The sequence below is a fragment of the Pseudopipra pipra genome, chromosome 7, assembly GCF_036250125.1.
Source record: "Pseudopipra pipra isolate bDixPip1 chromosome 7, bDixPip1.hap1, whole genome shotgun sequence".
In the NCBI taxonomy this organism is placed as follows: domain Eukaryota; kingdom Metazoa; phylum Chordata; class Aves; order Passeriformes; family Pipridae; genus Pseudopipra; species Pseudopipra pipra.
The window spans coordinates 208,385-232,011 of NC_087555.1; the positions used below are offsets into that span (position 1 = coordinate 208,385).

General features: G+C 53.0%; 2 protein-coding genes across 6 annotated transcripts in view; one reads left to right on the forward strand and one right to left on the reverse strand.

The window, feature by feature from the left end:
- SLX9 (SLX9 ribosome biogenesis factor) overlaps positions 1–7,508 on the reverse strand; it is a 56,099-nt gene extending 48,591 nt beyond the window's left edge. For 2 of the 5 annotated variants that reach the window (XR_010431781.1, XM_064660122.1), the window contains exons 1-2: positions 7,307–7,504; positions 5,703–5,811 (exon numbers count right to left, since the gene is read on the reverse strand). Coding sequence is in view for 4 of the 5 variants with exons in the window: in XM_064660122.1 (XP_064516192.1) it covers positions 5,703–5,811; positions 7,307–7,417 (220 nt within the window). In the remaining variant the exon portion in view is untranslated. Of the gene's footprint in view, positions 1–5,702; positions 5,812–7,306 lie in introns of all 5 variants that reach the window. The other 3 variants (XM_064660123.1, XM_064660121.1, XM_064660120.1) reach the window with 3 other exon arrangements.
- A 3,715-nt stretch (positions 7,509–11,223) lies between these two features.
- On the forward strand, positions 11,224–23,612 carry ITGB2 (integrin subunit beta 2). The gene is made up of 16 exons (XM_064660116.1): positions 11,224–11,377; positions 16,510–16,582; positions 16,909–16,997; positions 17,297–17,480; positions 17,691–17,861; positions 18,064–18,305; positions 18,639–18,794; positions 18,986–19,081; positions 19,215–19,304; positions 19,500–19,640; positions 19,893–20,077; positions 20,792–21,036; positions 21,257–21,476; positions 21,642–21,847; positions 21,958–22,124; positions 22,388–23,612. Exons 2-16 carry the CDS (start codon positions 16,513–16,515, stop codon positions 22,448–22,450), a joined length of 2,325 nt encoding a protein of 774 aa, XP_064516186.1. The 5' UTR covers positions 11,224–11,377; positions 16,510–16,512; the 3' UTR covers positions 22,451–23,612.
- Positions 23,613–23,627: the final 15 nt, after the last annotated feature.

The following is a 23,627-nucleotide window of genomic DNA, read 5'->3' on the forward strand; positions in this document are numbered from 1 at the left end:
TATCACTTTGCCTGTTTAATCTCTGCCTAGCATTTTCCCTTCCCTGGGAATTTTTCCTTTCTTGCAAATTCTGTTACTAGAGGTTTCAAGGACTTCACACACAATATCAGAAGCAACACCAGCTCACGGAGGGAAATTTGCCATTTGAGCAGAGACCTGCATGCCCACTCCTGGGACACATCCTTGACCTGTGCAGGTGACACGAAGGAAGACAGACATCTTGCAGAAGGTACAGGGTGGAGGAGGGGAGCTAAAGCAGGAATTCCCAGCTCATATGCAAAGCTGCTCCTCCCAGATCCACGCGCCAACCAGGTATTTTCAAAGACGTTAAAATGATTTCGGTGCAACAGCACCAAGGGCATCGCCAGCAGGCTACCTCCGACAGCAGCTTCAGGGAGAGCATCTCACCACTCCCAAAATCCACACAGACCAAAGCTTAGGCAGCTGATAACAAAGACAGACAGAGCAGGAACGCCTTGTCATTTTGGACTGGCGCCGCACGTCACACTCCACGCGCACGTCGGAGGTGCTGCAGCAGCTCCTCACAGGCTGCTCACTGCCATCCTCAGAGTGTGGAGCAACATGTTCACACCCCTTTCCATCCGAGGGGTGTTACGGTGGGGAACAGCTTGGGGAAGGCGTTCTGCACAAAACAAACATACGACAGGCGTGACAGCTGCCAGCACGGAATGGAAAACTGAAGAAAAGCAACAGCAGCAGAACTGTGAGGATCCAGCAGCTTTCCACACCAGGGACGTGCTGAATGACCAGCACAAGCAGATTTAAAAATTCCCCAAACATGCAATAAGAAAAAGCAGAAAATGCTTAGAACTAATATTCAGAAAGAGTGCATTCATTAAAACAAACAGGTTTGGTTTTTTTTTAATCCTTCTATTGTTAAACACCCCATTATGCCAGCAGAGGGGAAAAACCCAAAATGCAAACAAAGAGGAAGGTGATCAGGGATGAGGATTAAAGAGGAGGAGCCATAATATTTAAGGCAACAAACAAGCAGAAATGCAATGAACAGACAGGAATAAATCACAGGACACAAAGATTTGCATCCTGTCAAGAGCTCCTGAAGAGTAAAGGGAGCCTGGCCATATCTGCAGTTCTGCCAGCAACACCAAAGTGGATCCACTGCAAGGGTAACCACGAGTCCAGACACTGTAGGAACAGCAATACTGTCAGTGGGATCTCACAGGGATTCTGGTACATCACCCATAAAAAAAAAGAAAACAAACCCAAAACAGGACAGCAAATCATATTGCATGAAGTTAATGCAGGACCACAATGCCAACCAACCACAGCTTCTCTGCTTCTCTCTGAAGCTTCAAAAAGAGGAAATAAATTGGACAAGCGGGTGCAGAGCCCAAGCAGAAGGAAGCAGATAATGTGACAGACCCAGCAGATATGGAACTTCTGAGCAGAAGCTGAGGTGCAAACCAGAGAGGCACAGTCAGTGACGCTGCAGAGGGAGGCTTGGTAACAAAAGGAACTCACAGAGAACCTCAGAAAGGGGGAAAGCAAGGCTGTACACAGCCTGGAGACTTTAGAAATTCTATTCACTGCTGTCAGGTTCCTGCCCGGTCTGATTTTATTCTCTCCTATCTCCACATCTCTTCAGGAGGATAAGGGAATTCCTTGTCAGATGCTCAGTAATTTCACTGCTCTACTCCCCTCTGTGCCACTGACAGAGGATCCCACGCCACAAGACAGTCCTGGACTTCAGACCACAACCTCTGTCCAGGCTGATGTCCTACAGGACTCCATGCCCCACACCCTGGTACAGAACCACAGACTCACAGAGTGATTTGGGATGGAAGAAACCTTCAGAGAGCATCTAGTCCAACCTGCCTTTCATTTGTCACTAGACCAGGTTGCTCCAAGCCCCACCCCCATCTAAAATGGCCTTGAACACTTCCAAGGATGAGGCAGCCACAGCTTCTCTGGGCAATCTGTGCCAGGATCTCACCACTCTCACTCTTTAAGTCCAATCCAAACCTACCCTCTGGTACACCTTATGGTCTCTTGAAAGATCAATAACAGGTCCAGGACCAGGGGAAGCAAATGGTTTTAATCCACATTTCACATTTTCCTGGCTCACCAGTGGCACAGGGGGAGCTAGAGAATCTGCAGGAAAAGCTACTCAGGCCACAAACTCAGAAATCAGGATGAAAAGCTAAGGTTTCACTAGCAATTATGAACTTGCTGCTGTTGCACTTCTGCTTTCTCAACAACACAGCTTGTCACAGTTCCCTTCTGGAGTAGCTGAAAATAAAGCAGGAAGCTACCAGTCCAGTTGTTCATATCATTCCACAGCTGGTTCATCATCCACTCCAAAAAAAGAGACTTTCACAGGCAACTGTTTTGCCAGAGCCATGCCTGAACAGGCCCTCGCTTCCATGAGCAAACACTGAGGAAGCAAAGCTAAAGAAAACAAACAAACAAGAAAAAGCAGCACCAATCCCCTATATGACAGGCCATTATTTCTGACTTGGTAGGAAACATTTAATTCCCACGCTACAGAGGCTCACCCAGATGAGGTTTATTCACTCCCATGAGTCACAGAGGTCCCTGCCCGGATTAGATTATGGCAAAGCCTTTGAATTTATATTACGTCAGTGGCTAAGTAAACTACCCTGATAGGAAACAATCACCGAGCAAGCAAGGAACTCATGGACTGAACTCCAGAGCTCACAGGGATGGCACTGGCTTTTGTTACCTATGTGTATGTGGAAATCATCTGGAATTTGGCATTAACACGAGCTAATGATTTAAAGATAAAAAGCAGAGAAGGGGAAAGTAGTGGCAGCAGGTCTTTTTCACAGCACAACACAGCTCAGAGCTCCTGCATTAAAATACTTTCCGTTTTAGACCACTGGCTTTTTATGTAACACAATGCAAGACTCACCTACAATCAATTCCATTTTGGTGACATTTTTTGTTACAGTTCCACCCTCTCCTTCTCATGCCACAAGGATTACTGATGCCAGAACAGCCTGATGAGCTGGTACCTCACACTAATAAGCATGCTGAATCAGCCTTGTGTCCAAGGGAAACAACAGACCATAACCAAGAGTAACAGATACTTCCAAAGGGCACCCTGGATTCACCAGCAACCCCCAGAAAAACAAGGTCTTTGGCTGGCAAGAAACAACACCCCAGTTTATCCTCCCAGAACAAGGGGCCTCTTTCCATCTCCTTTCAGCACCAGCACACGCAACCACTCGTGTTAAATGAGATGTTAACCCTGCCAGAGACACTGAACTTTCCAACTTACACATCGTGTTTCCCCCTGTTCCCTCAGAATAACCACAGCCAAAAGCTGGTCACTTACAAACTGGGGAAAACTAAGAGGAAATAATGTAGAGAGAGAGGTGGCCTCCCTTACTGACAACCACAGATGACAGCCCCCAAGCCTCACCACGACGATTGCTTGGTTTCCTGCAGGATTGTATCCCTTTGGCTCTGGGACATCAAAGCAGGTCTTCCAGATGAAGCCTTTCATCCCCTGGAAGTAACCATGCTCTGCTGTTGTTTAGTTAGCCTCTGTGATGCTACACATAGCATTGAATAGCTGCATGTGTCATGGATTTATTTTCAGGGCATAACAATGCTCTCCACATCATTCTCTTTTCCTCCCACTCCCCAGCAGCCAATTTGCTTTTCTGGCCACTGTTGAGCTCCAAGTTGACATCTTCTAAAATTTAATCCAATTCCAAGCGCTTCCTCAGCCTAAATTTTATTTGGAAGAGAGTCACAGCACCAGGCCAGATCGAAACACAAAACACACAGATATCAGCAGTCTTGGATAATCTTTGATAAATCTTGGATAACGTGAGGCACACACGCAGATAGAGGACAAACATACCTGCTTTCTCAACTGCCACACAGCATCCTTGGCAGAAAAAAAAGTCTTCTCTAGCTATGAAAAGCACATGAGATAGAGTGAGCCCACCTACAGTCTGCCAACTTGACCTTCTCAGAGCTTGAAAAGCAAGTGGGAGAGAAGCACGCTTTTGTCTTGCTATTAAATCTTAAAATAGTAATGTGTAGGAGAATCCTACCCTCCTGCCCTGTGCACTAAGCTGAGGGGGAAGGGAAGAATGGGGTGGAGGAAAGGTTGAAGTCAAGCTGAATTTTCTGCTGAACAGGGTCTGAGCTGACCAGAGATGCCAGGAGACAAAGGATGTCTGCCTAGAATCTCTTTTCTAACTCCAGGCTGTCTGCCATTGTATGCACAGCCTAGTTACAGTTCACTGAATTAACACAAAAAAATGAATTGATTTCCATAATGAAAAAGCCTCTACATGGCTCCACAGTGAGACAAGAAGAAAGGGCACAACAGCTCGGGAGGATGTAAAAAAAAAATAATCAAATCACTTTTTGCCTGTTGAAACACAGTTTTGAGCTCCCAAATGAACAGTTATTTTTAGCTGATCATCTGGAAATTGAGAGGGAATACAAAGCATCAGGGTCAGCATCACTGTCAGCAGGAAGCCAGTACATAGCCTAGAGAGAGGCAGTCAGGCACCACACATCTGCATCATCAGCACTGCACAGGGACCAGCAGCACGGCTCTATTTATAACCCAGACGTGTGCAGCTGTACTCTGCAATGAAGGGCTGGGATTGCAGGCTGCCAGCCCTCAACAACATGCTGCCTGATTTAATTAAAGAGATGGCAATGTGCACATGCACACACAGATGCATACATGTCCTTTTCCCAGGAGAGTTATCAACAGTGAACTCGCTGTTTTGAAAACAATGCATTTCACCAAGGTTACTGTGCAGGCAGCAGGCAAATGTGTCCTCAAACAACCCCTCCACTTCCTCACTCTGCTCTGTGACCAAATATGACCAATAGGCAGCTCCCCACTGCTCAGGTAACCACTAGCCCTTGAGTGGTTACTGGGTTTGTAGCCAGTAACCAGGTAGCCCTGAATAGGAAAACAAAGTCACTGTAGTATTTATATGCACGAAGAGAAGAAATCTGTTTAGTTTGCAAACAAGGTATTTGGGAGTCACACACACCTTCTGCATCAGGACAGCTTGCTGTGCCATCAGGTTCCATTTAGAGGTGAAACCTGCTTTCACCTCTAGCTCTGCCTGTCAGCGAGCAGTCAGAGGGAGCATTTCCTTGTTGTGGGACTAGAAATCAAAAGGCTCTATCACGTCCTCCCTGCTCCCACTCTCACTTCCCATACTCCCTGCGAGCTGGACATTTCTGCCATGAGTCCTTCAGCCAGGGAGCAACAGCAAAGGACAGGAGGAGAAGACTTGCTGCAGTCAGGCTGCAGTGTGCATAGCACTGTGGGTACACAATGAGCAACTTGCTGACAAAATACTGGGTTACGAATGGCAGCTGCTAGTGAGGCAAAAGCAGCCATAAAGGAAGCTCAGAGATCAGGTCGCAGCCTGGCCCCTGCTGTCCTCTCAACCCCTGGGAGTCTTTGGCTGCACGAGGACACCCCACAGATAACATGAAGCTAGTTCCCCATCTAGGGATCACCAAGCACATCCTTGCTGTTCTGCCTCCACCCCAAACAAAACCAAACCTCTTTTAAAGGCCCTCGCAGGAACATGGGAAGGGATGTTTGGGTTGTATTCCCCTGGGCTTGTTCTGACAGTCATGGCAAATACAGTCCCCAGGGTCTTTGCTCACAACCTTATGTGGCACTCATTCAAAATACAACAAACCTGTCCTGGAGGAAGTGATGCTTCTGGAGTCCAAGTCGAGCTTCTTGACCAGGGTATCAGGGTCAATCTTCAGCCCAGAAAAGACATCAGAAGATGAGAAGTCCCAGTCCTTATCCAAAAGAAACATTAACCAGGAATCAGTATAGACACGACCAGGCAACATTTAGTTAAAAAATCCCCCCCCCAAAAATCAAACCTAGCACCATCCAGAAGGGGACAGTGGTAGGGAGCAGGTGCCTCTCCTGAGCTGGCAGGGGCAGGTAAGTCACCCCACTGGCCTGCCCGCCCCCCGCCAGGCTCTTCCACACAGAAGGAAGTTTCACAAAGTCTCATTTTGGACTGTTCTGCTCCTAACAGATTTCTGCTTCAACCCGACCTCACCTCACTGAAGTGCATTCAGGAGAGCTCTCCCAGAAGAGCTTCGAACAGCATCCTTAGGAAACTACAGATTTATTACAGGTACAGAACAATACAGATAAGCAACAAATGAGCAGATTAGGGGATTAAAGCCTAAAGCGATGGACATTAAGCAGATTCAGTGACTACTAGCAACTCACCAGATCTTTGGCATCATGCTTTAAGCATGCAATGCCTCTAAGTCCTAAGCTCTGCAGTAGCTACTCTGGCTGGATTAGAAGAATTTATTACTTTAGCCAGCAGTATCTACCAGCACTGACACATAACTTCATAGTGGTATAAACCCAGCTGTATTTGGCACAGGCAATTCCTCCACCCTCACAAGGAAAGCTTAGGCACATAAAAAACATTTACTGCTGTTGTGTTCTTGCTGTGAGGGGGCTAGGGAAGGCATCCAGCTTTAATCTGAAGTGTGTACTCATAACATAGCTGGGGAAACCAGACACTGTCTGCATCTCCTACGTGATTGTGTGTGCAAACTGACAGCTCCTCTCCACCTGCCCTAACCTAAAATCAAAGAGAACCACTGCAAAATGAGCCAGGCAGCCTCTTCTCTCACCCCTTCTCTCCCAACACTTGTTGGCAATGATCCTCACTGCTGCATCCAAGTTACCCCCACTGCAACGCAGCACAGGCACCCTGTCCCCAGCAGCAGGAACAGCGCTGCCACCCCTCTACATCTGTCACCACCCTGCGTGGGCTCTCTGCAAGCCTGGGGATCGCAGCTGCTGCTGCGGGGCGGTGATACCCGCCCTGGGGCAGCGATACCCGCCCTGGGGCAGCACGCTGGGCCTCCCACTGCACACAGGCAGGGCCCGGTGCTGGAGCGCTCCCCGGGCTCCCCCGTTCGGCCTCCTGGCCCGCCGTGCCCGTGTCACACGCTCCCGCGAGGGAGCAGCAGCTGCCCGGCAGCACCGAGCCCGCAGGAGCAGCACCAAGGGTCCGGCAGGGCTTTCCTGAGCAGGAGCAGCCCTCGGCCCGGCCTGCGGGGCCTGCCCGCCCCTGCCGCCCACCACCGGCGCCTCCCCGCGGCCGGGCCCGCGGGTCATCCACCGACACCGCGCCGGGGCCCCGCGCTCGGGGCAGCCCCGGGAGCCGGAGGGACGAGCGGGACCGCGGGACCGGCCCTTCCTGCGGGAGCGGGGACGGGGGTGTCACTGCGGCCCGCGTCTGCCCGCCCGCGGTACCTTCCCGGGGCCGGGGCCCGGCTCGGACGCGGGGAGCGGCGGCGGGTCCCGGGCGGGCCAGGCCCGGGGGGCGGCGCGGTGCAGCCGCGGGCGCTTGGCCTTCCCCACCATGGCGGCGCGGAGCGCGGAGGGGCAGCGCGGCCTGTGCCACGCCCGGGGCCGCCCCCACCGGGGCGGGATCTTCCGGCTGCACCGCCCGCCCCCGGGGCCGCCCCGGGCCCTCGGCAGTGCTCCTCCCTACCGCCCTGCGCGGGCGGAGTTCGGGACGCGCTCCCTGCCCGCTCGTAGCGCTGGGGCGGGATGGCGGCGCTGAGGTGTCCGCGCTGTGCCGCCGCCCGCCGGTGGCTGCCGTGTGGCGAGCGGTGGGGCGGGCAGCCTGCCCGAGGCGGCTCCTGGAGACGGCCAGAGGGTGTTCAGGTGCTCGCTCGGCGCCCTTGGGTTGAACCCAGGCACACTGCGACACAGAGCTCTCGGTAGCGCCAGCCAGAGACCGGGCTGCCACGGCAGAGCAGAAAACAGCTCGTAAAACTTCATGCCAGAAATTATTTCTGTAGTTGAAACAGCTGAAAATAGCCGGCGAGCCTCCAGGGAGCCCGAACACCTGCCAGTCATGGGTCCGGGCAGACACCCCAACGAAGCAACTCGAGCCCCAGCTGCACCTTTCCACACACAGAACGGGGTGAAGAGCTAAGCTGCTTCTCTTCCCTCCAAGGTGAATAAAAAGCTCCAGGCCTGGAGCCACGGTTGTTTTGATCTTAACAAGCCCTGACAGGTGCTCCCTGCTTAATACATCTTCGTTTTCCGTGTTCACTGCCCTCCCCGTCCTCCTCTGAGCTGTGTTTCCCAGGACCTGACACTGGGCCACAGAAGTGCACAGCTGATGACCCTCCCTGTGGGTACCAAGAAAATGTGGGGAGAGGCCTTTGGGAAGGTGCTGGGAAAGAGCATAGAATCATAGAATATCCTGAGTTGGAGGGGACTCATGAGGATCATCGAGTCCAACTCCTGACCCTGCACAGGACACCCAAAGAATCCCACCACGTGCCCAAGAGCATTGTCTAAACGCTTCTTGAACTCAGTCAGGCTTGGTGCTGTGACCCTGAGGAGCCTGTTCCAGTGCTCAAGCACCCTCTGGGTGAAGAACCTTTTCCTAACATCCAGCCTAAACCTCCCCTGACTCAGCTCCAGCCGTTTCCTCAAGTCCTGTCACTGGTTGCAGAGAGCAGAGGTTGCTGCTGCCCCTTGTGAAGATGTTGAAGACCACAGTGAGGTCTCCCCTCAGCCTCCTCCAGGATGAACAAACAAACTGACCTCAGCTGCTCCTTATAAGCACCTTCACCATCTTTGTTGCCCTCCTTTGGATGCTTTCTGATAGCTTAACGTCTTTCTTATATTGCAGTGCCCAGAACTGCACACAATATTGAAGTGAGGCCACCCCAGAGCAGAGCAGAGCAGAGGGAAACAATCCCCTCCCTCGGCTGGCTGGCAGTGCTTTGCCTGACAGCGCCCAGGACACCGATGTCCCTCCTGGCTGCCAGGGCACTGCAGACTCATATTCAACTTGCCCTTGACCAGGACCCCCAGGGCCCTTCCTGCAGATGCTCTCCAGCCTCTCGTTCCCCGGTCTATACACACAGACAGGGTTGCCCCGTCACAGGTGCAGAATCTGGTGCAGCCCTTGTTAAACTTCATACACTGGTACGTGGTCACAATCAGGTGTACCCCTGTGCAAATACTACAAGGTTGAAAATACAAAGTATTTCTGAGGGTGGAGATCCCACAACTGCCCGAATCCTCTCTTTTAGTTGGAGTATGTACCTGGGGACACACCTGGGAATCATGGAATTACATAATGGTTGAAAGGGACCTTAAAGATCATCTTGTTCCACTCCTCTACCACTAGACCAGGCTGCTCTGAGCCCCATCCAGCCTGGCCTGGAACACTTCAAGGGATGGGGCATCCACCAGATTTAATCTTTGTTAGGGATAGAAAGATTTAATGTTCATCAGGAATAGAAAATAACAACAGGAAAACTTCCTTGCTGTAGGCTGGATGAGCATCATTTAGGAGCAAAGGCCCAAAATAACATCTCTGATCACCAAAGTCAGTGACTTTGGGGAACAGCCACTCTGAGAGTACCCAGCTGGATGCCACCCGCCCCAGCTGCTTGAGTTTATCCTGCAAAAGCCGCAGCAGTCCTCCAGACAGTGGTGAGGGGAAACACAATCTACTCTAGTAAAAATAAAATGGGGAACGAACAAAAATAAAGGCAGCTGAAAGAAAATAGAAAGAGGAATGTTTAACAGCTTAAAATGCTTACAGACAGGCTGGAGAGCATACACACCATGACCAAGCACATGTCCCCAAAGGGTGCCCACCTCCTTCCGCTGCAACACTCAAGGCTAAAGCTGCAGGAGAGCATGAGGAACAGCTGGGAGGAACTGGGATATACCAGCAAGCTTCAGCTTTGGCTACAAGGACCAATGGTACGCCTGCTCTGCTCCTGCCGCTCCGACTCCAGGGGCTCCCAGCTTTCCCACCGTCTTCCCTCAACCTTTAGTCAGTTGGAACAGAGTGGTTGGACAAACCCTATGAAATAACTGAGGAGGATAGAGCAGCTCGTTAAGGGCCTCATGCAATACGAAAGCAAAATTACAGCTCATCTCACTCAACCACACTTCCTTCCCTCAGATCTGCAACCTCCATCCCCGGCAGGAAGCCCCACCAGCCTTCCCAGCTTCATCCGCCCCAGCCCACTCACTCCTGGCCTGGGGGCTGCTCTGAAGCATCCAGCTGTAGCCACCCAAGCTGGGGTGAGCACCCCAGCTCCCAGCTGGCTCATCCTCAGGCCCCATCCCCACCGTATCCTGCATCAGCTGCTCCAGTGCTCCCATCCCACTGCCAGCACTACTGTGTCGTTTTCCTGCTACACCTGGCTGTGAAGAAACCAAGCCAGAGCTCTGCTGTCTTCTTTAATAAAAACATTAACCCATGGAGCATCCATTAGTGCACAGAAAGTTTTTTGCTGGCACTGCAATCTCTTTGCTTGCTGCAAAAATAAACCCAGCTCTGTAACTGTAACACAGCAGCAGGTGAACAGCATCAGGGTCTTATGATGCCTCAGGTCGCCCTGCCCATGGCAGGGGGTTGGAATGAGATGGTCTGTAAGGTCCCTTCCAACCCAAACCCGTCTCTGAGTCTGTGATAATGCAACATGGTGAGTCAACATCAGGTTGCTTGGAAGGGAAACCTACAAAGAAATTAGCAAAGCCTCACATTATCTTTAAAAAAAAAAATCTACAGTCTCGTATGTTTTCTAAATGACTTCAATTAATAACTTTTACTGTAGTGCCTTGAAGAGGTTAAGAGAAAGTTGACAGTAGCTGGTTCCTCTCTGCTCAGGGACGTGCTGCTGCAATTGCTTTGGAAGGAGTTATTGCAGCCAGCACAAGAAAATTTGAAAGCTGCTTAAATAAAGTTCCCCATGCAGCCCTGAGCTTTGCCACTGCGAGGGCAGCGCCTGCATCCTCTGCCGTGCAAGGAGACCTCACTACTCCAGCATAAACATTTCAGAGCCCAACCCAGACCCTGAGGGGAGCCAGCTTCCCGTCCTCTCCACACCCAAGGGCTGTCAATAGCTCTCAAAGGAACTAGTTTCCCCCACTACCAGCTTTGTGTGCCCACTGGGGTCTGGGATGGTCTCCAGCAGCACTGTGAAAGGTGAAAAGTGGGCAGAAAGGGGGGGTTTTGGGTGGGTCCCTTTCCCAGGTGCAGTGGGAGGGCTGCAAGACCCCTGGGTAGCCCAGGGAGTTGAGACCCAGCCCCCCAAGGCAAGATGCTGTGGGTTTGACCAGCATGAGTGGGACTGGCTGGGTTCTTGGGGGAACACGCCCTCCCACAGTTACCACTCTGACTTCCTCCTTCCTCCAGCAAGACAGAAATAGGAAGGAAAGATTGGGGTACATCGCAGAGCTCTGGATGCCTGGCTGCTTTTCCCAACCAAGCTTGAGAGGGTGAGACCATCCTCATCCCAGACCAAGCACGGGAAAGAGGTGAAGGCTGGATGCCAGGTGAGCACAGCATCTCTATTTTCTGTGCTTCTGTTCCTCCTTTCTGGGGGGGAAGGCAACCAGGCAACAAAGGGGTTATGTAGCTCTGGTGTTTCCAGGGAATTGTTTTGTCATTCCTGGTCTAACTTTTGGCCACTCGAGTTCAGGGGGATTGGTGCAGTGTCCCTCCCACAGGTGGGTCAGTCTGTGCAGCCTTTGCAAAGGCAGCTTGCCTAGTCTGTAATGGTTTTGCTTCTGGAGGTAGCATTGAGCCTGGAACTGCAGGTGGCTGTTGTGGGGAGGGTGTCAGACCCCAAAAAACCCTTTCCTCACCACCCCGCGGGCTCAGAAAGCAGAGCAGAAAGGGAGCAGCGTGCTCCTCTCACGCCCTTACACATGGCACTGGGGAGAGCGGCATGGGCTGTGGGCCTGCCTGCAGCACCAGGGCTGGGGGCTGTGCCAGTCCCCCTCCTGGGACCCCCCTCTTCCTCGTGGGGTCTCACTCCCTGCCTGCAGGGTGTGGTGGGAAAGAGGGATCTGACGTGGCAGCATGGCGTGAGCATGGCAGGGACGGCAGCCTGAGGGGGCTCAGCACCGTGTCACCACCCATTGCAGAGACCTTCCTGCTTGTCCCTGCACCCCTGTGGGCCTGGGGGGAATAGCTGGGAGTGGGAGTAAGAGCCTTGCTCTTCTCCTCCATACCTCTGTGTGCTGCACACATCAAATACTCCTCAGCCAAGTGACCCCGGGGAGAGCAGGTCCTTCCCAGCATCTCAGTGGCTCTTGGATGCAGATGGAATGTAGGGCACGCCCCAGATGACAGGGAAAAGCAGCCTGGCCCTCATTTTTGATGCTTTTCCCAATGTCACAGCCACAGCTCCCAGCCTCCTGGCAGGTGAGAAGCAAAGATGTGAACGTGTGCAGTGACATCATGCCCTGGGGCCAGCACGGACACTGGGACATGGCTGCTGCAAGGCGTGGGGAGGCCCTACATGGTGCTTTTTGCTATCACAGCTGTCACATCCTGCTTCACACGGCGGTTTTGCACTTTTCTGTTCCCATTCTGGTGCTGCTAGGAGTGATCTCAGTGTGCTGGAGAGCGTGGTGCCCCTGGACTACCCAGGGCAGGACAACCAGCTGGCAGCTCTTTCCCACCCAAGCAGGGCTTTGACCTAGGGAGACCCAGCAGCACAAATCCCCTCTTTCCCTCTCTCACAGGGCAGGGCAAGTGGCCCACAGGCACCCAGGGATCCTGGTGCTCAGAGCAAACGGATGCCACAGACTAGTTAGGGACTTGGTGCCCATAGGGGAGAGCTCACCCCGCAGATCTGTCCTCTGCAGGCACTGGAGGCTGCTGGAAGGAAAGATATATAAAATATATTCATATTTCCTAAAATAGGACATGGGAATGTATATATTCTTTTTATATATTAAAAATAACATTCATATATTTTTATTTTTTATATTTGCCCTGTAATTTATATGTATTATATATACATGTATTATATATATATATATATAAATATTTAAAAATACATATACACACACACAGAATGTGATACTCTGCATAGATGGGTAAGTCCTGTGTATGGCCACCTGCCTTGGTGGGATTTATCCACATCACACAACCAAGTGATGGAAGGAACAGCTCCAAGTCAAGTGACATCCACACTCCCATTCTCAGTTTGCTCATTTCCCTTCTGTACTCAGGGTCTGGGATTGCCCAGTTTGGAGAGGTGGGAAGGAGCAGCACTGCTGGGTGTGGTACTTGACATCTCTGTCACTGCATGATGGTGATGCAGCACCAGTGATGCCTGGAGGAAATGCCCAGGAGCACTGACACTAGTGGCTCCTCACTGTTACAGGTGGATGGTGCAAACACCCCAGGAGTCCTGCCAGGATCCTGGACACGAGTGCATGTCCTCCTGTTTTGCAGGAGAACAGATGTTTAGCAAAGCACTGATGGGGAGTTGTGGCTAAGAGACTGCGACCCTCATCTCTGCTGTTGAACACCCATTTTATTTATAGCAACAAGATCGCTGCTGGCATCAACACTTCCCCTTCAGCCCTATTTATAAATCCCAGCTTGCTGTTCATCCCAACAGCATCCCCCAGCACGCCCTGAGTGCTGGCGTGCTCCAGCTCTGAGCCCTGCCCACATACAGGACAGCACCCAGCTTTTAACTCATGCACCTTCCCTGAGGCCCCCTTCACATCTTCTGGCTCACAGAGCCTTGGAGGGCATTTTGCCCTAAGAGGATGCTCCACTGGTGGAGTACCCTGCAGGCTTCTGCAAAAGTCTCCTGCTGAAGCAGAGCCCTGATCCTGACCCACCCGAGATATGTGAGAGAAGATCAGAGCTCAGGGCCAAGGAGGACCCTGGTCCCGAGGTGCAGGCTTCTTCCCCTGATGCCACCATGCAGCCCTGGCCAGGAAGCAGAGCCTGGTGGCAATGTGTCCTGCCCTTAGACGGGGTGCTCGATCTCGGCACCCCACTCCCAACCCCAGGTTGAGGGTGGTTGTAAAGCTCTGCAGTTCTGCTCCTTCACACCAGTGCAGGAGGATGGACTGTGTGCACCCCTCTGCTTGCCTGAATTTATGAAACAGAAGGGAAAAAACCCCAACATCACAGGCAGAGCACACCCAGGAGATGAGACCCAGGACTGGCAGTGACTGCTCAGGTCTGGGATGAGCCGGAGGGATCATTAAGGGGGTTGGAGGAAATGCTGCTGAGGCCCATACTGGGGCCCTGCTTATGAGAGTCAGACCAAAAACCTGCTTTGCACTCCTCTGAATGCTGTAAAGAGGCAGACAAAGGCAGAAAGCCCTATTTGTTCTCTTTGAGAGTAACCCTGCGTCACATATGCACTCACCCACCCCCACACCAGGGCGTAATTTCCCTCCATGGCAGAACAGAAGAAATGTTGAGCTTCCTGCTGCTGCTCTCTCCTAGCATCTGGGTGTGCTTCAGGATCTTGTGACAAGGGCAAGAAACCACTTTGGGGATGAAATAGGCATCCAAATCCAGGCCATGACATGAACCCTACATTGCAACACTTGATAGCAGCCAGCACTGGAGGTGTATTGAGGTTCCCACTTTGTTTCCTGGGTTTGGGAGCTTTTTTAATCCTGTTTTAGTTGGAAACTTGCTCTATTTTATGAGATGGGCCTGTAAGCAGGAAACTCCAACCTCCAGCAAGAATGAGGAGCTCACAGAGCTCTATTCCATCGCTGCCCCACACTTTGGCATGGCAGCAGGAATTAAATATTTGGAAACACTGGGCAGGTGGAATAGCAGGAGCTCACTAAATCTGTGGCTTTTGTTCCCACACCCTGTGTGAGAACTCCTGGCTTGTAGCCGAACTGGAGCCTAATTAGGCACATTTGGGGTGTCGATCACCAGGTGCTACAGGAAACAAGGGCGGAAGCCACTTTTCCCTCCTGCAAGCTCAAGCTGTGCTGGCAGAATCTGGAGGTGATAGAAATGTGTTGGGACAGCTAAGCCCAGGGAGTGCATGTCACACAGACAGGGACGTTGCAGCTGTGACAATAAATGATGCCCTTAAAAACTTATCAAGGGGGACTGTGTTGGTGGAGAGGGACTTGCAGAGGATATCTTTGTGGAGAAGGGCTCTGTCCACCCACCATAGGATGGTCTTGCACCAGACAGGGCAGAGTGAGCTCCCAAGCCATGTCATCTTGAGAGTTTGGCTGCATGGCCCCAGAGGTGCCTCTTGTTGGCTGTGCAGCTCTGTGGTGTTGGCTGTGGACCTCTGCCAGGGAGACTGGCTCCAGGGCAGGGTGGGCTTCCAGATGGCCCCTGCCATAATCAATGGTGGCCTCAGAGTCCTGGCACATCTCCAAGTCCATACCACAGCTGGGCATCAAACCTCACTGTGCCAACGTTACCCACCAACCTACCTAGACCTTCTCTCTACAGTCAGGAGGAAACCAGACATTCTTTCAAGGCTGACCAATGTCATCCTAAGCTTGTCTGGTATCTTACAGAGGATAATGAGCTAAGACAGGACATCTTGACATCTCAGAAGGGGATCTGGGCAGTACTCACATGTCTCAGTGCTTTTTGAAGGTTTCCCTTGTTTTCTCATTTCTGTGTCACTCTGTGCTGTTTATACAGCAAGTTCACAGGAGGGCGTGATGGCAGGAGCTTAGGAGTGGTTATTTTCTTACTCGGGGCAGCATCAGAGCTATTTTGAAACTGATGACCTGATTTCCAGACACTGTGTCTAATACTGCTAAAAAGAGTGACATCTGTTGTTCCTTCATGCTTTCTTAGTCCTTTTTCTTTTTCTAACAAATTCCTCTTTTCTCACTTCCCCACGTGCATCCATGTTGCAAGGCCACCACACTATTACAGTAATGACAGAGAGTAGAAGAGAGGGGAATGATTCACACTTGAGCGCTCACCAGGAGGAACCTGGCGACACCCCTCTTGGCTACTGCAAAAATTAACCCTGTCCTGGATGGAACTAGGACAGGTCACCACACCAGCAGGCTGGACCACATCACACAGTGTGAGCCAGCCTCTCCGCTTGCCCAGGAGAAGGGACTGTGGTGCAGATCCTTGCTTGTTAGAAACCTTCAGCAGGGAAACTCATATTAATTCACTACAAGAAATATTTAATTTCCTTGATGAATCAGTCAAATGTAAAGCAAGTTGTAACAGACTTTTTTTTTTCCCCATGTATCAAGCACACCACGCCAGTTAATTAATAGAAATGGTCCTTTTGTTAATTTTAGTTCCAATTTCCATCCAAATATAGCTCAACACAGAAGTGGAAAAAACATCTAGTACGAAACTAGATGCAATGCTTGAGATTTTACACTGTTATGTAGATATAATTATATAGGGAGAAGAGTAATCTTATTGAGGGGTAACTCTATCAGGGCCTTTCAGTGCCTGAAAGGTACCTACAAGAAATCTGGAGAGGAACTTTTTACAAGGGCATGTAGTGATGGGACAAAGGGGAAATGGATTTAAAGTGACAGATAGTAGGTTTAGATTGGATATTACAAAGAAGTTCTTCCCTGTGAGGGTGGTGAAGCCCTGGTACAGGTTGCCCAAAGAAGCTGTGGCTGCCCCACTCCTGGAGCACATCCCAGGTGGTCACAGGAATGCTTTTGTCTTGCAGAAGATGCTGCGTGACCGTGACCGCTGCCTCCAGCTGCCAGCAGTGACCTGGGTGCTGCTGCTGGTGACGACAGGTGAGCCCGACCTGCCTTCCCCCAGCACCTTACGTGGGCAGTGAGACGGGGGGGAACCCAAGCGCGGCCCAACAGCAGTGGGAACATGGCACTGAGAGATGTGCAAGGGACAGATCCTGCACTTCCAGGGATCTGTCCCCCAGCTGAGGGACAGTGAGCCAGGTGAGGACCCTGTCAGGGCCCCCAGAATGGGTTTTATAGGTAGGGCAGGCTCAGGACAGCAAGAGTGCCTGGTGCTGGGTGTCTGAGCATCTGTGGCTGTTGCTGCTGCAGACCAGCCTTCCCCAAGTGCCCCCTATGCCCATTCTGTCTTCTTTCCTTTTCAGCCTTTTCCATGGAGTGCCCCAAGATCAAGGCGGGGACGTGCAGGGACTGCATCCGGTCTGGTCCTGGCTGCGCCTGGTGCAAGAAGCTGGTAGGTCCATGTAGCCTGTCAAGATGTGAACCCCCAGCAGTAGCTAATAGGCAGCAGGACGGTCACCCTGCCGGCCTGGCTCTGCCTGGCTGCACTGTGGGAGTGTTTCCTGTCCTGTGTGGTGGATGGGGCCAGGAGGGACCTGACAGACACGATCTTTCTCCATCAATACCCATCAAAGCTTATCTTTTCTCCATCAATACCCTGGAGACCTGGCATGGGGGCTGGGTCATCTCTGAACATGCCTGTTCACCTCCTGCTCCTCTGATTTTTTTCCCTGCTGACGTTGCCACACACAGAATTTCACCAAAGCCGGCGAGCCGGACTCCGTCCGCTGCGACACCATCGAGCAGCTGGAGCAGAGGGGGTGCCCACGCAGTGAGATTGAGTTCCCAGTCAACGACATCAAAACAGCACAGGACCGTCCCTTAAGCAACGATGTGCAGCTGACTCCCCAGGAGGTGCGCCTGAAACTGAGGATAGGTACGCTCTGCCTGGTGTTCCCGACACCCTGGCACCCTGGCTGTCCAGCGTGCCCAACACCCTTCCGCTCGCCCCCAGACTTAGCTGGGACACAGCAACATTGTCCCAAAGGCTGCATTTCCGCCTCTTTTCTTCCCAAAGAGAAGAGGGGTGGGTGATGGCACGAGATGGCACAACACGGCAGCTGATCCCAGCATCCCTGTCCCGCAGGCCAGCCTGCTGTGTTCGAGGCAAAGTTTCGCCGTGCCATGGGGTATCCCATTGATCTCTACTACCTCATGGACCTCTCCTACTCCATGCTGGATGATCTGCAGAAGGTGAAGAAGCTGGGAGGGGAGCTGCTCAGAGCACTGGAGAGCACCACCCCTTCTCGACGCATTGGTGAGCCTGTCTCTGGCCTGGCACAGCTGTTTGCTGCTGGGAAGAGCTGCGGGGCTGGAGGGGGATGAGGGCACTGGGCAGTGGATGTCCTCTGCCCGGCTGAAGAGTGTGCCAGGGCAAGGGACATGGACACGTACACTGTGGCCAGCAGATTGTCTGTGCCCTGTGTCCTCTCCCTGAAACTACAGTCTGGCTGCCGTAGGGTTTGGCTCCTTTGTGGACAAGACGGTGCTGCCCTTTGTCAACACGCACCCTGAGAAGCTGCAGAACCCCTGCCCCAACAAGGACAAGCAGTGCCAGCCTCCCTTCGCCTTCAAGCACATCCTGTCCCTGACCGACAATGCCAAGCAGTTTGAGAACGAAGTGGGGAAGCAGTTCATCTCAGGGAACTTGGACGCCCCAGAGGGGGGGCTGGATGCCATGATGCAGGCAGCAGTGTGTGGGGTGAGTCCCTGCGGCCGCCCTGCTCAGCCATGGGGGCTGCGACCCACACACAGGCTGGCTCTCAGGAGGTGGCTCTGCCCCTCTCCAGCTGGGCTCTGGAAGCCCATGGTGTGTGAGTTCTGATTTGGCAGCAGGGCAGGTTACTCCGGGGAGCACAAGAGAGCATCTTACCCCAGAGCTTCCTGACCCTGATCTCCTGTTACCCACCTTTCCCGTGCCCCCTGCCCCGTGCTGTGGCTGACATGAGACTTTGGCAAGGGCCACACCACACCCACTGGCACTGTCCTCCCAGCCCCACTCAGGGACAGGGGCCATTCTCTGTGCCCCTTGCAGGACCTGATAGGCTGGCGCAACGTGACCCGCTTGCTGGTGTATGCCACTGATGACGGCTTCCACTTCGCCGGCGATGGCAAGCTTGCGGGCATCCTGACCCCCAACGATGGCCAGTGCCACTTGGAGGACAACATGTACAAAAGGAGCAACGAGTTCGTAAGTACCTGGGGGCTGCTCAGCGTCCCCACACCCTCAGGCAGAAAAAAAATTGTCATGTAAAAAAACCCCTGTTGCAGAGGCCAGAACGTCACCATAGTCACCATAATTTGGGCTGCCATACCCAAACTGTCCACTCTTCTGCTAGTGGGGGAGATAGTGCTGAGTCTGGTATCCCTCTCCCCACCCAGGACTACCCATCTGTTGGCCAGCTGGTCCAGAAACTTGCCGAAAACAACATTCAGCCCATCTTTGCTGTAACCAGTAGGATGGTGGATGTTTACAAGGTAAGGATATTTCAGATGGTCCAAGTGCCTCCATTCCCTTCCCAAGAGGACAGGCACAGTGTCCTCCTGCCACTGTCTCCTGCCCCGCTGTCACGTGGCAGGGAATGCTCACCTCTTTGCTCTCCACTGGCAGAAACTCAGTGAGATGATCCCAAAGTCAGCAGTGGGAGAGCTGAACGAGGACTCCAGCAATATCATTGAACTCATCCAGGTGGCCTACAATGTAAGTGCTGGAGTTCCCACCTTTCCAATGCTATCACTTGCATTTCCAGAACCACTTCAGGCAGCTGAGATCCCGGCCTGGGGTGCTCCCTGCCCCTTTTCTCTGGGCTGGAGGGAACCCTGACCTGCAACCCCACACCCCCTTGCTCTGGTCTCCTCTTGGATTGGTGGCACTTTCTCCACCATTTTCCCACAGAACCTGTCCTCACTGATCATCCTGGAACATTCCACCCTGCCAGATGTCCTGGATGTCAAATATGACTCCAAATGCAGTAATAACCAGGACACCATGGATGGAGCAAGAGGCCAGTGCGACAATGTCAAGATCAATGATGAGGTGTGTGCTCTTGTACTAGGAGCACCCCACAGCTTGCACAGTTCCTGATGCCCATCCTGTTTAATGACAGGAACCCTGGCTGCTGTTCCAGGCTTTCTGTCTACATTAATTTAATACCAAGAGTGTCCAAAATGCTGTGGGATGAGGGGGATCCTCCATTGTGCTGGATGTGCGTGTCCTCAGCCTAGGGCTGATACCATCCTCTGATAGCTGGGCTTCTGGCCCTTCTCTATCTTACTCTGCACTTTCTAGGTCATCTTCAAAGTGAAAGTCACAGCCAAGGAGTGCATCCAAAGCCAGTCCTTCACCATCCGGCCCCTGGGCTTCACAGACACCCTCACTGTCCACGTGGACAGCAACTGTGACTGCCACTGTGACGAGCAGCCCGACCCGGCTGCCTGCAGTGGTCAGGGCAGCATCGTCTGTGGGATCTGCAGGTGTGTGCACCACCCAAAACACTATTTCAAATGCTGCCAGATCTGGGGAGCTGCTGGGAGAGAGATGTTGAGCCAAGCCAGGGCCTGGGCTCTGCACCTTTGCACAGTTTTTTTTGTTTGGGGAAGTGGATTCATGCATTCCCCTTGGAACTCTACCCTGCATTCACAGAGGCAGGGGACACAGTGAGCTGCCACTTCTGTTGGTGGAGCCTCTGCTGCTTTCCCAAGGACCTCCATCCATACAACTATGCAACCATCCATCCCAATATCGAAGCATCCACCAACCTCCCTACTGAGCAGACACAGGTTTCTGTAGAAATCTCTCAAAATGACACTTCTGGGCTGCAGTTCACATAAGGCTTTTAGTACAATTATTTCTTCATGGCCCCTCGGTGACAGGGAGAGGAAGAGATTGGGTTTCCTCAGGAAATACTCAGATCTCCTTGGCAAGGTTTGGAAGTTATAACAATAATTTCTGGGCAACCATTTGGTGTTGTGAGTATGATGGGGGGGGGAAAGCAGCATCTCTGAGGTTTCCTCCCAGTCAGCCACGCTGCTGCAGCATGGATTTAGCACCAACATGCTAACCAACGCTGGTTTTCTGCGGGGCTGTCCCAGATTTGCTCTGCTGCGGTAGAGGTCTGGGCCCCGTGCACGCCCCACGGCATTTCGGGTGGCCGCTGACCTGAGCTCACTCCTCCCCTTTGGCGGCAGCTGCAACCCAGACTACACGGGGAAGAACTGCGAGTGTGACACCAAAGGCAAAACCAGCAAGGAGCTGGAGGGCAGCTGCCGGAAGGACAACAGCTCACTGATCTGCTCGGGGCTGGGGGACTGCGTGTGCGGGCAGTGCGTCTGCCACACCAGCGACGTGCCCGGCAGGGAGATCTACGGCACCTACTGCGAGTGCGACAGCACGAACTGCGAGTTCCACAACGGCTTCCCCTGCGGCGGCCCAGGTGAGGCGCTGTTTAGAAGAATTAAACGCCTTTTCACGTCATAACCTGAGGGCATGGGATTGAGGCTGCTGGGTCCCACCACGCCAGCCCGGAGGACCTCCTTGAGCATCTCGTGGAGGGTGGCATGGCGAGCGCAGGGTGGGTGATGCTCTCCAGGCACAGGCAGAGGGAGGGTCACCTGGATGGCTGCAGAATCGGAAAGGTCTTCCCTCCCCCCCAGAGCGCGGGAAATGCTACTGCGGGCAGTGCATCTGCGAGCCTGGGTACCAGGGCGGTGCCTGCCAGTGCCGGCAGTCGACAGAGGATTGCCTGAACGCCAACAAGAACGTGTGCAGCCTCCGCGGGACCTGCCTCTGCAACCGCTGCCAGTGCCGGGGCGGGTACCAGCCCCCCTTCTGCCAGGAATGCCCAGGCTGCACTTCCCCCTGTGGCAGATACGTGTGAGTGACGCGCACGGAGAGGGCACAGGGGCAGCAGAGATCCCCAGGATCCCAGGCAGGGGCAGGCAAGCCCTGCCTGCTCCTGGGTAGAGCCCAGCTGCGGCCAAAGCCAGGTGAGTGGGTCTGTGCCCCTGCAAATGTGAGCTGTGGCTGCTTGTTTTGCAGCTCCTGTGTGGAGTGCAAGGCCTTCGGGAGCGGCCCCTTCGAGAAGAACTGCTCCCAGGCCTGCCCCAACATCCGGAAGTCCGAGAAGCTGATCGAGGGCAGCAGGAAATGCAGGGAGAAGGATTCCCAGAACTGCTGGATGTCCTTCCATATGTTCCAGGAGGATGGTGACGATATATACACCGTCTACATCGAACCTGAAAAAGGTACCCCAGCCCCGCTTCCCCTGCCCTGCCACAGGCAGGCTGCCAGCCCTGTCATGGCAGCCTTGCTGCTCCACCTTGCTGCAGCCCAGCGTGGTCTGCCTGCCCCGCAGAGTGCCCGGAGCCTCCCAACATCGCGCTCATTGTGGGTGGCACCATCGCTGGCGTGGTCCTCATTGGCCTGGTGGTCCTGCTCATCTGGCGGTGCCTGACAGAGCTGTTTGACCGCCGGGAATACCGCCGGTTTGAGAAGGAGAAGTCCAAAGCCAAGTGGAATGACGTAAGAGAGCCCGTCTGTGGCACTGGGGTGTGCTGGGATGGTCGTGTATCCTGGGGTGGGGATAGCAGGAGGGGACATCCTTCCCAGAGGTAGCCAGGTAGACCTGAGCCCTCCCCACTGGCCTGTTGTTCAGACCAGCTGCAGTTTGGAGGGGGCTAAACAGCCTGTGGGCTCTTCTGCCAGTGCTGTCTGTGCCCATGGCACTGGGAGGTGTTGGGCAGGTAACACAGCACAACACAAGCCTCTCACTTCTCTCCCTCCAGGCTGATAATCCTCTCTTCAAGAGTGCCACCACCACTGTTGTCAACCCCAGGTTTAACGAATAAGGCAATGCCTGGCAGCGCTGGGACCCACCGTTAAATAAGGAAATGCCAAGCTAAAGAAACCTCAAACTAAGGAAATCTTAAACTAAGGCTCCCACCTCCTCTTCTTTATCCTATGGTTTGTTCCCTTCTTCCACGTCAGGTGCTGGCTGAGGGACTGTGCCATGCCAGCGTCCTGGCCTAGTGCTCGATGGTTGGGTTAGTGGGGATGGGAGAAGGGAACAGACACAGCTTTGCTGGGGATGGGACTGCAGAGCAGGCCTCACCATGGGAACATGCAGCAGCTCCTGGACTGGTCACTGACTGTCTCATCTCCTGTTGACAACTTTGCCTTCTACCAGGAGTCTTAAACACCGAGCCCCAAAGCCAGCCGAGCTCACAGAGTGCTTCCAGCTTTGATTTTGAGCTGGGATTTCAAAACTGCCATGTCTCTTCTGCTCCAGCAGGATCTGCTCCTAGGCTGCTCCATGCCCTCCCCTGCTGAACTGGTCTCCACCACTATGCACTGGTTTCCAGAGAAATCACTGCTGAGTAGGATGTGGAGGGTCCTCCAGGCTGGCAGTCTGCTCTGGAGGCTGCAGTGATGCGATGTGCCCTAAGGGCCAGTAAGCACCTGTACCTAGGGATGAAGAGCAGCTGGGGAACATGCACTGAATCTTTTTCCCAAATCATCAACTGTTTCCTGATGTGCTCCTCTCAGACCTACCGCAGGCTAGGTTCTGCTTGGGGTCCTGCATGCCTGGCTTGCCTCCATAATGCCTTGAAGTCCTCTGCACAGCAAGGAGGTGAAAGAGCCACTGTTTGATCTATGAAACCTTGGCACTGAGCAGCTGAAAAATTCTGTGCAGATTGGAGCTCAGACGCAGCTTCTTCCACCACCCCTCAGGGCATGATCTTCTCCCTGCTCTTTGAGTTGGTCAGACATACCAAGAGCCAGATGTGCAAAACACCTGGCAGTGCCCGGAGCACCTCCCGCTCAGCACTTATCCCAACCACACACAGCAGCCAATTGCTCTCGCATTGTGGGGTTGCTCCTGTGAAACAGCGGTACAGTTCCTTATTTGCTTTCAGTTTGGGATTAATTTGCATATGGTTGTATTGTGTCACGTCTTCATTTGCTCTCTGAAGGGGTTTAACGTGAATAAAGATTTAATATATAAAGTTGTCAGAGACTGAATCA

What these genes read in the sequence shown, in the direction of transcription:
- ITGB2 (XM_064660116.1), top strand. Translation starts at nt 16,513, where the DNA reads ATGCTGCGTGACCGTGACCGCTGCCTCCAGCTGCCAGCAGTGACCTGG. An exon ending in GGATGGTGGATGTTTACAAG is followed by an intron (nt 19,082 to 19,214) that starts GTAAGGATATTT and finishes CTCCACTGGCAG; the next exon opens with AAACTCAGTGAGATGATCCC. An exon ending in ATCGTCTGTGGGATCTGCAG is followed by an intron (nt 20,078 to 20,791) that starts GTGTGTGCACCA and finishes CTTTGGCGGCAG; the next exon opens with CTGCAACCCAGACTACACGG.